Below are 12858 nucleotides of genomic sequence, written 5' to 3' on the forward strand. Positions count from 1 at the left end.
CCCAGCCCTGTAACCCAGCATTCAGAGTGCATGGTGAGCCAATGGGGGACCCGCATTCTTGTTCTCTACTGTAAGAAAACTTGCCCAAATCCTTAAATCCACATCAAACTGGATTACAGGTGAAGATACAAAAATTCCACTCGGTTTAGGCATTTATGCCAAAGTTAAAACTATTTCAAATGCTTTTTTTTCCTGATTTTCCTTTCGTTCAAGAAAATGAACACTAACCTTGGACCCTGAAAGGCACCGTATGTATTCTAGGATCTTGCATGCCAATGCTGTCGAAGACTACTTTCCTAGGTCCAGTGTGCTTGTTTCTGCTTGTTTCTGGCACAACAATGCCTCGGGCAAAGAAATGGTTAATTTATTTTTTTTTAATTAGATAGGATGCGAGCTGTTACCATCCCAAACAGAGAAAGTTCTAATTTGCCAAGAAACAATGAGCATTACTTCCCCCTATGAGGAGACGCAAGACAAGTGTCTGTAGTAGTGGTTGTTAGAGGTGCTTTTGCACACCCGTCCAAAACTCTAGTGACAGCTGCACCTCCCATCCTCTGGTTGTTCAGAGTAAAGATCAGTGTTGCTAGAACAAGTCATAATGACTGGCCCCATCTCGTCCCTGTTCTGATGCAATTCTATGATTCTAATTGTTAGCTGTGTGTGATGCTGGTGTCTTAAAAATGGTTTTAATTAGTGTATGTATGTGTATATATAAGGTAAACTCTTCCCCCCAGCGCAATGGAAACTTGCATTTCCATTAAAGTATGTGAGGATGCCACAGATGTGGGGTGGTTCATCTGCTGTGCAGTGAGCCAGGCACACACAAGAGAGACTGATTCCTGTTTGTGCAAAGTAGTGTGCTATGTGTTAGTTCCACAAAGGCAACACACCCTCAGCCTGCCAGCTGCCCTCCTCCATTTGTTGAACAGCAAAACCCACTGTCTTCTGTTTAGGTACAGTCTGTAGCTACAGTCACTACCACATTCTCTGTTGGCCTTTGAAGGCACCGTTCCTAGTTTTTTCACTGCAGGTGAGGTGCGATTTTTAATGTTACAATGAATCGGGTTCCTGAAGACACAATTACCTCCTGGTTTGCTCCGCTTTTCAAAATCTAGCTCAGGAAACATTGTTTCCTAAAACTGGAGATTCTTAAGCTTTCACACACATCGTCCTTCACAGAACCTTAACTTCTTCAGTGCCAGGTAACAAGGGCACATCCACTTCTGCCACTAAAAGCATGAGCAGCCCCTGAAGTCCTTATGGTGCTTGGATGTCGGGTGCCCAAGTCCTTGTTTTGTCCACAGAACACAAGGCAACGAAGACTGGAACCATAAACCCCACCAATGCATTTGCTGAGACGCTTTCTACCAGTCCCTCGATTTCTCTTCCCCCTGCCGGGAAAAGTCGTTTACTGCTCCTGGCAAACCTTGGTCCCAGCTGTGGGAGGAGGCCAGGATGAATCCGTTCTCCCCGCCATCCTGCCCTGCAGCATCGTGCTTTCACCCACCGGCTTCCCTGCCTCGTTGCTGCACACCTCTGCTGCGGCAGCGCATCGCTCCCCTTGGCTGCAGTGACTGACTCCGAATCCTATGTCGCAGGGAGAGCTCCACCTCTATCACAGCGAAGATGCAGAGCAGCACAGCAGGCAGCAAGAGGCTGTCAGGTAAGCACAGCATCGCTTTTATATGCAACATAAAGGCTCCTGCTGAGGAGGGACATGGATGCAGCCCCCCCTGCTAAGCATCTCAGGCTTCCAACCTCCACCCTGGCTGGCAAGCCACACGCGGGTGCTTGCAATCAGGGACACCCCTTCTGGCAGCAGCAGGAGTACCAGGACACTGGGGGAAGGAGTTCGACAAATACAGGAAAAGTAAGCCTTAACCCCGCTGCGCAGTGGATGCCCTTGCCATCTTCCACATACACTCCTAGTTTTACTCTTACGCTGGACACCAGGTGCCCACCAAGCGCAGTAGTGCTCCCCTCCTCAGCATGACAGCAGGGGAGAAAGCAGGATGAAAGGAAGTCGTGAGTCCAAACAAAGGCAGTTCAATAAGGGAAAAGCAAAGGTAAGCACAAATACTTACTCTCCATTGCCCATCAGCAGTCACATACAGCTGCCTGGGAAGCAGGGCCTCTGCACATGGAGCAGCTGGTCCAGAAGGCAAACGCTTTAACAACAAATGCCCCCAGCTTGCTCCTTTCTCTTGTTGCTGATCATGACATCATATGGTACGGAATGTCCCTTTGGTCAGCCTGGGACAGCAGTCCTGGATCTGCCCCCTCCCAGCCTCTTTCCTGCCCCCAGCCACCGGGGCAAGGGAGCTGAGGAGGCAGCCTGCGTGCGGTGCTGGGAGCACTGCCTGGCAGCAGCACCCTGCGTGGTACCAACACTCAGCACCACGAGGGATGCTGTGGGAAGGGGAGCTCCGTCCCAGCCAGGCCTGAGGCAGCTGAAGATCCCCATGGAGGCAATGGATTTAAACATGGACACTATCCTGAATCAGTTCAGTACTTACCACGGGCATGGGTCCACATCCAGGAGGCAGACTTTGTAGATCTGCCATGTCAGTAACTGAAACTACCTTCAATTTAGCTCCATTTTTCTTTCGTCCTTCTACCACTACATGTACAGGTGTATAGAGACAACATTAGCCACGTAAGTCCTGTTTGTAGGGAATTCCAATGGAAATCACCAAGGCAAATCATCTTTTGAGAGATTTTATATATTCAATATATATTTGGGAGAGAATAATTTATTATTATTAATAAATCATAAACAGATTGCACAGAGAATTTCACAGGGTTATTATCAGACTGCACATTCCATCTGATGTAACATCAGAATACATCCTCTCAGGCACTGGCGGTGTCCGGTAGTAATGAGTGGGCACACAGGGGATTAGAATGACCTTCACCCTTAATGGACACGCGGGATGCTGAAGATGACAAGGAAGATCTGACATACCTGGAGCCCTTTCGCAGGCTGTAGAACTTTACGGGACCTTCCATCTACTCTTCCATTTTACTCTCTCCTGCTCAGTCCCCATGCTGTGCTGCTGCTTGCTCAGAAGCAGCACCTGACTGCACCTCCTTCTCCTCCTGCTTTTTGGTCTTCTATACCCACCAACAGACAGAAATCAGTTGCTGCTGCCAATTGCAGGCCATTGCAGGCCATTCCTGCTTTTCCTCATGTTTGAGCAGTCCCTGAAGCAGGCTGCAGGTTTCAGGACTTCAGAGAAGAAAGTCTCAGGTACCCTGTCAGTGACAGGCATCCTGCACTTGAGCACTGCAGTCCTCCACGACTGCGAGGCATCCACATGCAAGAGGCAGCAAGTGCGGTAAAGGCAATCTTTGTCAGTAACAGAGCTGTAAACCTAACCTCCACAGCTGTCAGACAGGAGTACACTTTCAAAACCAGCCATTTAAAAGTGCAAACAAGCTGAGGTAATTCATGTCCTCACCTGACAGCATCTCAGCCTGGGGATCACCAATAGGACTTGCCTTTCTGGGATGCTAAGACCAGCGTTCCCTACCTACCCATCACCCTTGACCTGCTGAGGCCAGCACTCTGAGTAACAGCCCCCTCTTCAGTGGCTGGGAGATGCCCAGTGACTCCCAACAGGAGCGCTGGGGAGAATCCTGCTCCGGAGAGAAGGGATCCTCAGGCAGAGGATGAGCATCCCCTTCAGCAGACTGCAGAACAATGCCTGCTCTCATCTGCCACCACGCAAGTGAAGACACAAGGACTATCACTAGAAGTTGTCCCCAACATCCCCATAAAAGTCCAACACACACTGAGCCACATGCTGCTCTCTCACAGCTCTGCTATTTAAAGCTTCCTGAAAGGGCTGGAAGGGCTTCCAGATGAATATGAACAACAAGGTTCAGGCTTGGAAGGAGACCAGGTAACACCGACACTGAAAAGCTTTGCATTCTGAACAGGAGACTTCTACAGCTAATCCGGGACCCCGGCTGCCACAACCACTGCAGATCACATCACTGCAGATCACATTACAGCACACCGCTTCCCACCACTCCTTTCCCATGAACTTATGCCAACCACATATTCATTCACTGGGATACTTGCTTGGAGTTTTACAGTAAATGATGGGATAATTTTCCTTTCCCAAGCTGTTTAGCCAGACTGAAACACAGACAAGCTGTCTCTTGTTTACTTTCTCAAGGCAGTTTGCAGATAGCAGCAAGAATTAACAGAGGAACACTGGCTCTGTTCATGCCAGTAACTCATTCAAACGTACACATCACACTTGGTTAGCATTATTTCCTCCAGCTACACAGCACATGACGTCCTCTCTCTTTGAGAATAAAAGCTGCAAAAGCTGCCACATGACAGAAACCTTTCACTGAACCACTGAATCTCGGACTGGACAGGCCTCAGGATACACACACACACATACCTGATAGGCACACCTGAAGTGCCCATCAGCACTGCTCCAAAACTGGCTTCATAAAAAACGTGGACAACTGGCTAAGCTGAAATACTTTCTAAAATGAAGCAGATAAAAAAAGGACCAACTCCAAAAAAGCCAGAACAAGAACTAGTAATTACCATGAACTACGAGGCTTTTCCAAGGAACAGTTCATGAGAGGGTGGTAATTTTTACCGTGTCTACGACAAGTGAAATGGCAAAACAGTAAAACTGAGCCACAGTTACAGACAACTGTGCAAACCAGATTAACTGATGTGTCCAGAACCCAGGTTTTTATTTTATGAGCTATTGTTGGAAAGCTTGAACACCAATAAGCAATAACATCAACAACAGGAGACAGCTGAGAACCTAATGATGTAAAAGGTTACACCTTCACCTCTGCATCAAATGTGGAGTGTTTTCAGGAATTACAAGCCTGCAACTTGCTTCCTACATGGTAAAACTACAGCCTTGCATTATGTAGAAATGCTCATGAAGCTTGAAGTACCCACCCGGTAACTATTTTAGTGACACAGATTTCTACAGTCTTGAATTTATTAATTCAGCTGACAACAGTGTAGTAATTGGAAAAAAGTTCTTCTCCTTGCTTGATGTCTCTCAGAGTGACAAGCACAACGCACCGCAGGAGGCTGTTAAAAAGGAAAAGCAAAAAATTAACAATTTTATTTCCCTTTTTGTTTTTTTTTTTTTTTTTTTTTTACTCCTCATGGTAAGGAGCTAACACAATGTCTCTGGATTACTTTTGGGAGTAATATTGTCCTCGGTTTAACTGTAACAGTCTAACCTTGTGTGTCTAACCTTGCCTCAGCAAAGTCTAAGTTTAATCAGAAGAGCCAGTTTTCCAATTTGCATCATAAGTTTCTCCAAGCAAATTTCAAGGGTTTTAAAATAGCCCCAGAATTACATAAAAAGTCTAGATGATCTGCTTTAAAATCCTTATACATCCTCTAGATGCAATTTCTTTTTTGTATTAAATTCATCACCAACATTACAACTTACTTTGTCACAGCTTCAAAGTTATTGACTACATTACAGTACAGGACACTCAGAAATACTATCTCTCCTTGTTGTCCACACTGCTCCTTGTACATATTTATCTAATTATTGCTTTTCCCACATTTTTAAACAGAAATCTGAGAAAGGTTTCTAGATGTTTTAATTTCTAAAAGAGATGGATTTTCAGGTCATAATGAGGATGTTGTAATTGTGCAGTGTAACTACAAGTCACACACCTTTATACTGCAGAGTATTTCACTTGTCTCGATACAAATTACTATTAGGAGGTATTTTTTTGCAAATTAATCTGCCTATTTCTCACATAAGCAGAAGACATGGAAAACAAGAGTGTAAGAAGCCTACCTGTCAGCTACCTTAGAAAGGCTTTGATTGTTCAAGGGCTGCTAACTGCATTTGAAATACATACTCAAAAACCCTGGCACTGTGATACAAGCGAAATATATCTAGTGCCTTATTGGATTCAGAAGAGTCACACTACAGTGTAAACACTGCCTGTAAAAACATGTCTTTGGAGCTATTCTGATCTCATTAGTAAAGATGTGGAAAAAAGGAACAAATAGTCTCATAAATCACTTAAAATTAGCATACTCCAAGAGCTAGCTCTTTTCATACAGGTGCACACTTTCGTGTAACTCATCTTCATATGGAATAATATTATTGTTCAACAAAGTTTGTTTTATACATGCAGTATGCTTTGTATCATACAAATCTATGAGCTCTTTGATTTACTGCTAACCTCTGTATGTCGTGGCTGTAGACAATGTTTGGAAGATACTGTTTCAGTTCTACTGGAAAATATGCTGGCACATCAAACTCCTGATAACACACATTGGCTGCTTTTTCTAGAAACAAGAAAAAAAGAAAAAGTCTCTGTGATACTAAGAAAATCTCAGACAGGGTTTAAAGATGTGTATAAACATCAAATGTACTGCTGCAAAAGCACCAGATGCTTCACAAAGCCTGAAAACCATGCCTCTGTTGGGAGCTACTACACTCCTCTTTGAACGGACACAGGATAGACACAACCAACTATAAGAGCTTTAATTTATCCTTACCGTATTCAACAGGTTATCTGATTATCAACATGTGTACAAAGGGGCACAATTTTGCACAGCACCATGGCTAGCTCTCTGCATGGCTAAATGTTGTTAATACGCAACATTTGCTTTTATAGGTGAAAAAAATAAAAATCTTAAAAAAATAATTCCTGGTGGCAGAACATGTCATAAAGCAAGCCAGGGATAAAAATCACCATGTGTCCAGCAGGAAGAAGAGAATTTTCCTTACGTGGACATTGGGCCTGGAAGAAAGTTTGATGGGACGGCCTTTGTTTCCATACCAGTTTCCTAGCATATCTGGTTTGCTGCTCCAGCAACCCTTCTGGATGCTGCGTAGAGGCAGGGTATTTTTAGTGTAAATGGAGGCTCTGAAAGCCACTTAGAAGCAGAAGGCATGCTAGCAGTTCAATCTTCTGAATCACAACCATTCCCAGACCTTTAAGACCAACACATACTGCATGAGACAGAATAAGTGAAGAGTTTCCTTCTTCATGCCCAACAGCTAGATCATACCAACCGTTTCCTAGATTTTGCACATAAACATAAGGAAGTCTAAAAGAAGTTTTATAGTTCAAACTAAGCAGTGACAGAATCTTACTGTATACTTCACTTTGCGTATGGTAATTTGATCTGTAACTCTGTGTGCTGCCTCAGCTACACTGTCCTTTGCCAGATATCCTTTCCCACCATCTTACATTTTGGGATGTGTGCCTTTAATTCTACATACCAGGATGGAGACTGGGATATTTGAAGCATTGCTGCACTGAAGGATTCTAACACCCAGCTGTCACAAAACGTCTCAAAACTTTTTATCCCATTGTTTATCTTGTTTTAAACAGCACTACTGTCCCTCCAGATCAGCATCTGATTCTCTGTATCACTTCCAAAATAGTTTATATCCATAAACACAAACAGGAAAATTCTTCTGGCAACTCACCGTGTGAGCAGTTGTTGACATACTGTCCCACTGCCAGTGGGTTCTGCAGGGCAGCTGTGAGCCAGCTCTCATCGCTCATCTGAAACGGGCCAAGCTGGTCTCTTCTGCAGCAAGACCTGTAATGAGCAACAGCCTTAACAGGAATCTGTCCTCCACTTCAGGGTTATCTATACTTCCTCCTGCAGAAATGGCCATGGTCACTAAGCAAAGCCATGGCTGTCCAACCCACCTGGGAGACAGGACAGCACTAGGGGGGTGTGTGTGCGCACGCATCAGCTCGCTGATACTTTCAAAGTACATTTAAACATCCCACGAGTGTCTGGTGTCTTTCAGACTCTGGTGGAAGAACCAGAACAAAAGCACCACATGCAGTTCCAGAAATCAGCATTAAATATTACCATTGCAGAAGTGTCAACACATCTCATCCACTGCTAAAGATGTGAAGGATCATTACAATACCAACTTCAAACCTATTCCCAGAACTAAAATCTGGTATTAGTTAGGTATCACTATTCAAATTAGGTATTATTTTAGATCATTTTGCTTGTTATTAATTTTGCGTTTTTTCATGTCATATTTGAACACAACTTGCTACAAATTATACTTCCACGTAAGCTTAAAACAGTCCAGACTAGCTGGGTCAGGGGAATCCAGACTGGATATGAGGAAAGGGTTCCTCACTGAGAGGCGGTCCATCACTCGAACAGGCTTCCCAGGGAAACAGTCACAGCATCAACCCTGTCAGAGTTTAAGGAGTGTTTGGATGATGCTCTTGGTCATATGGTTTAGTTTTAGGTAGTCCTGAAAGCAGCAGTGAGTTGGACCCAATGGTGCTTATGGGTCCCTTCCAATGTGATATAATAATGATTATGATTATTGTAAGAGTTATTGATCCCTTCCTAAATACTGCTTGCCTGCAGACAGAGCCAGAAGTACCAGTCACCTTTGTGGTATTAGCAGGTGTACATAGAGGCCTTTTAGTCTGGGGTTTGGTGGAGTTTGAGCAACAGAAGCATTAAAAAAAATTATGCTACATCCTGCTCCTATTAAAAGTATTTCCTTTACAGGGAACAGTTTTTGTACATCAAAACACCTCTCAGCCACATTACAGATGAAGACACAAGGAGTACATAAAGCATCCCATCCAGCAGATCTTACCTTGTGCACATAGATGGATGATACTCATAGAATCATAGAATAGTTAGGGTTGGAAAGGACCTCAAGATCATCTAGTTCCAACCCCCCTGCCATGGGCAGGGACACCTCACACTAAACCATCCCACACAAGGCCTCAAACGCAGTTGTCAGAAGTGGGATTCAAACCCACTGCCTCCAGGAGGAGGCTGCGACCTGAACACAGCGCCTTAGACTGCTCAGCCATCCTGCAGGCCGTAACTCAAATATAACTCAATTTAGGATACAAAAAAGGGAACTGAAACTATTAGTACCACTATTTGAAATCAGTTGAGTGGCATTGCTCCGTTTCTTTTGACTGCTTACCTGTACACTGATCTTGATAGTCCTTTATCATTCCCATCAATAAGGACACCATCTATGCACCTAAAAATAAAGGGATTGCCAAGGGACTGGAAAAAGATGGGCTCATGCTTTCTGTATACTGTACCTGTTACAAGACAGATACGGATATTTCAGAAGAAAGTAAGTTAATTGTCAGAATGGGCTTATGGTTTCATGCAGTCCCATCCATACAGAAATTCAAAGGAGACAGAGGGGATAGAATTCCTCTCTTAATTAATAACGTTAACACTTGTTAACCTACAAGCATTTAGACCCATTCTGTGGGATGCAAAAACATGCCAACCCTACATGAGCTGAGATATTCCAAAGAGAAAAGCCACTGAAGGAAACAGTGAAAAAGGCTTTTGTCCAGAATCAATGTGAGAGGTAGATAAAGCGTCACAGCCAACTGGTCTGCTTTGTAGAGGAAAACATGAAGTGAAGTTTGTTTAGGAAAGCGCAGCTGAAGACATTAAGCTGCATTGTTATTGCTGTGTCAGGAGTATTTGAGAAGAGCACACACAGACAGCAAAGAACCTGAAACACCTTTCTCCACCACCCGGATTGGAGAGTTTGTTTGGAACAGCAGAGGGAAATGCCAAACCAAGAACAGACAAGTTATTTCAGCAGAGCATTTCTCAAGTCTACGGAGAGAATTCAACCTGCCCTGGGTTCCAAGCAAAGAGAAGTGACTGCAGGCTAGCTTTCATCAAGTTTTCATGATATTGCAGTCTTACATCTCTCACACTCACTGCATCTTCTACAACCCTCTGCAGAAACCCTTTGCAGAAACCCTTCACTGCTATCCCACAAGGAGCTTAGGTGAAGGCTCAATAGCAGGCTGCACTTGATGCCAAACAAGCAGGAGAGCACTGACCTGCTGTCTCCACAGGGTCCTTTCCCCAGCCAGCAACCCTGCAGCTTCCTTCATGCCCCTGAAGAAGGAAAGCATGGCAGCAGCTCATCCTGTGTTGCTACATGAGCTATTGCTGGGGACTCTCAATAAATCTACTTTCACATTCACCATGTGCCTGAAATTTGAAGCAAGTTGAAAGGTGGCAGGCTCATTCCCTGTGATTGTTATTTGATCGTTAGTCGATTTACTGATCAGTGGTAATGGCCATACTCCTGCTTTGCCACGGCAAAAACATGGCCTACCACCCAGTGCTTCAACTGGTCTTGACTGGCAACGCTGGTAGAAGCGAGGAAGCACATGCAAGACAATTCTAGTGACAGATGAAACAGAAACAAAGACAAAGCACTTCAGCAGACCTGTCTTAGCTCGGCTATCCTGGCAGAATTACAATTTTTTTTAATGTAACCAAATAGAGGTCCAACAAACGAGGAGTAGGAACAGAAAAATGCCGGTTTTCCAAATACACTTCAGGGACAACAGTTCTGCTACACAAAGGTTTTACTTTCATTCTCCAATTTGCATTTTTGTGCTTTGAAAAAGTTTATAGTCATGTCTGCTATCTGTGTGGGTATCTCAAAACCTCATTCTCAGATGCTTATTCAACAGTAGCCCTCAAGAATTAAACTGAATCATTCATCTACTTGAAACTGCTCCCCTGCATCTGTGTTTCAAGAACGTGGAACAACTTTTCTAGCAGCTGAAAAATCAAACTGTGAGTACTGAAACTTGTTTGGGTTTTTGTTTTGTTTCTGTTTGGTCTTGTTTTTTTTCATAAACAAAGTTATCCCCCCTCCATATTGCTTAACTCATTTCCAACAGACCTCTAGTCAGCTTACACAGGTATATTCTCATTCATTGTAATTTGTGATTTTGTTAAGGGATGACAAAAATTAAACCTGTGAAATAAAAATTAGTGCGGCACTTTGGCATTCTATAATTAGGAGGTTAGAAATCACATCTAACTCAACCAGAAATAAGAATGCTGCATTACCAGGATACATAGATACAACCGTCCCCTTTGGTACAAAACCTTTGGTAACAAAGACTCCAGTTCCAGCAGACACCAGGGAACTTCGGTCCCGACTAACCATGAACCCTAGTGTATTAAACAGAACTTCCTCTGGACTAAACACATGTTGACTTAGATGGTTACATGAATGTACTTTTGATAGCTTCTGCTCTACAGTCAGTAACTCCAGGTATTTATGTTTGATTTCTGGAAGAAAGGCCAAAATATGTGCTTGTCTACTGAAGTCATTTATAAACAGAGCTTTGAATATTTTCAGTAGTGTTTCAAAGACATCTTCATCAGAGATAATCTTGTCTTGGGAGCTTTCAGGAACATATCGGAGGGTCCTGTAAGAGAGAAAAGAAAAAAATGGTATTTTAAAGTTACATTTATCCTAAATAAAATATAGAAGAGCGATTTCACAGCAGCAGCTTATATGCACTGTTGGTTTAAACTAACAAAAGCTCTAAAAAATATTCTTTCATGCCCAGACTACTACAAAATCATCATCTGCGTATTTGCAGCAAGACAAGTAGGTTAAACTGAGCTGTTAAGGACAGGCATACAAAAAAGAAAAAAAAATAAATATATGTGATTATCTAAGCTTATGTACGGCTTATTACACTTCAAATGAGGTGAGGACAAACATTATTCTGACTAGGGAGACTGATTTATGCTACATATAACAACGGTGCAGTCAACTTCAATCATTACTTTCATGTTTAAAAAGAGAATACACAAAACACCCCCCCCAGACACACACAAAACAAACCAAAAAACCCTATCTACCTAGGTCTAATATTGAATACCACCTCGAAGTATCCCACTATTAAGAGTTTTAGGCAAAAATACATAAAAAAGCCCCTACACAAAACACACACACAAAACCCCCAAACAAAACCTATCTACTTAGATTTAGCATTAACCACCACTTCGAAGTATGCCAGTCTTAAGAGTTTTAGGCCAGTGCAGTGACACACAAGGAGGAACCACTCGCAGAACCCCCGGTGAAGGACACCAGGCAGCTCCTCAGCTCCTGCTGCAAGCGTGGTCTCGGCCACAGCAGCTGCTCGGCCCCTGAGGAAAGCTCTCACCCTGCTCCACGAACTACTCCAGGCCGAAATACCCTGCGGGAAACCCACCAGCACCGGCTGTCGCCACCTCACGCCGCCGGACGGCAGAAAAGACGGCGGGGCCGACCTCCCCGCTACCCTGCAGCGGCCAGGACGTTCTCCTCCGCCTCACCTGCGCTTGCGGCGGAGGTTGAGAGCCAGCCAGGGCACGAAGCGGTACTTGTAGGAGTCCCACCGCCGCCGCAGCCCTCGCAGCATGGCCGGGGACGAGCAGCATCCCCGCCGTCACCGCCCACCCCCCACAGCCGCCATGTCCACCGCCCTCCTCCCAGCTGCGCCCGCGCGAACGGCCCCGCCAATCACCGGGCCGGACAGGCGGTGCCCTCTGTGCGTACGGAGCTGCCATTGGTCAGTCAGGGCCAGCGGCTGGCGTGGGTCGGAGGAGCCGGGAGGAGCCCCGGTCCCGGCTAGTGGGCCGGAGGGGTGCCAGGACGGGGTGGTTAATTAAGCGTTAACAGAGGGCAAGTGTGCCACTGAGAGGGACGTGAGGCACTGACACAGAAGAGGAGCCAAACGGTGAGAGTTTGCAAACTGAAATGATTGGGGGAAATAAAGGGAAACGGCTTCCCTGCCATCTGCTGGGCTTCGTTGGTAATAACAGGGAAGAAAAGTCAGGATTCGCAACTTCCGCATTCCAGCAGCTGTGTGCCATAGTGAAACGAAGGGCAGGTTTGCCACTGTATGCGCACAACGTGGTTCTTAAAAAGCCCTTCACGTTCGTGATTCAGCTCAGCAAGGAACACTAAGCAATGAGAGAAACTTTAGTAAGGGAGGTACAGTACCGGGGAGGTGGAAGTCAGGTCAGAGCAGCCACACATC

At 44.7% G+C, this 12858-nt stretch overlaps 1 protein-coding gene across 2 annotated transcripts; it reads right to left on the bottom strand.

Moving 5' to 3' along the window:
• Positions 1-4696: 4696 nt before the first annotated feature.
• On the bottom strand, positions 4697-12308 carry SETD9 (SET domain containing 9). Of its 2 annotated transcripts, XM_065663221.1 has the most exons (6): positions 12152-12308; positions 10889-11253; positions 8964-9087; positions 7464-7579; positions 6205-6310; positions 4697-5080 (listed from the first exon to the last, which is right to left on the bottom strand). In XM_065663221.1, exons 1-6 carry the CDS (start codon positions 12235-12237, stop codon positions 4993-4995), a joined length of 885 nt encoding a protein of 294 aa, XP_065519293.1. In that variant the 5' UTR covers positions 12238-12308; the 3' UTR covers positions 4697-4992. The 2 variants fall into 2 exon arrangements, with proteins under 2 accessions (XP_065519293.1, XP_065519294.1); XM_065663222.1 differs by lacking the exon at positions 6205-6310.
• Positions 12309-12858: the final 550 nt, after the last annotated feature.

This window comes from Lathamus discolor, chromosome Z (assembly GCF_037157495.1).
Source record: "Lathamus discolor isolate bLatDis1 chromosome Z, bLatDis1.hap1, whole genome shotgun sequence".
Classification (NCBI taxonomy): domain Eukaryota; kingdom Metazoa; phylum Chordata; class Aves; order Psittaciformes; family Psittacidae; genus Lathamus; species Lathamus discolor.

What these genes read in the sequence shown, in the direction of transcription:
- SETD9 (XM_065663221.1), bottom strand. Translation starts at nt 12,237, where the DNA reads ATGCTGCGAGGGCTGCGGCGGCGGTGGGACTCCTACAAGTACCGCTTC. An exon ending in TGTCAACAACTGCTCACACG is followed by an intron (nt 6,311 to 7,463) that starts GTGAGTTGCCAG and finishes TCTTGTTTCTAG; the next exon opens with AAAAAGCAGCCAATGTGTGT. An exon ending in TACAGCCACGACATACAGAG is followed by an intron (nt 5,081 to 6,204) that starts GTTAGCAGTAAA and finishes CCTTTTTAACAG; the next exon opens with CCTCCTGCGGTGCGTTGTGC.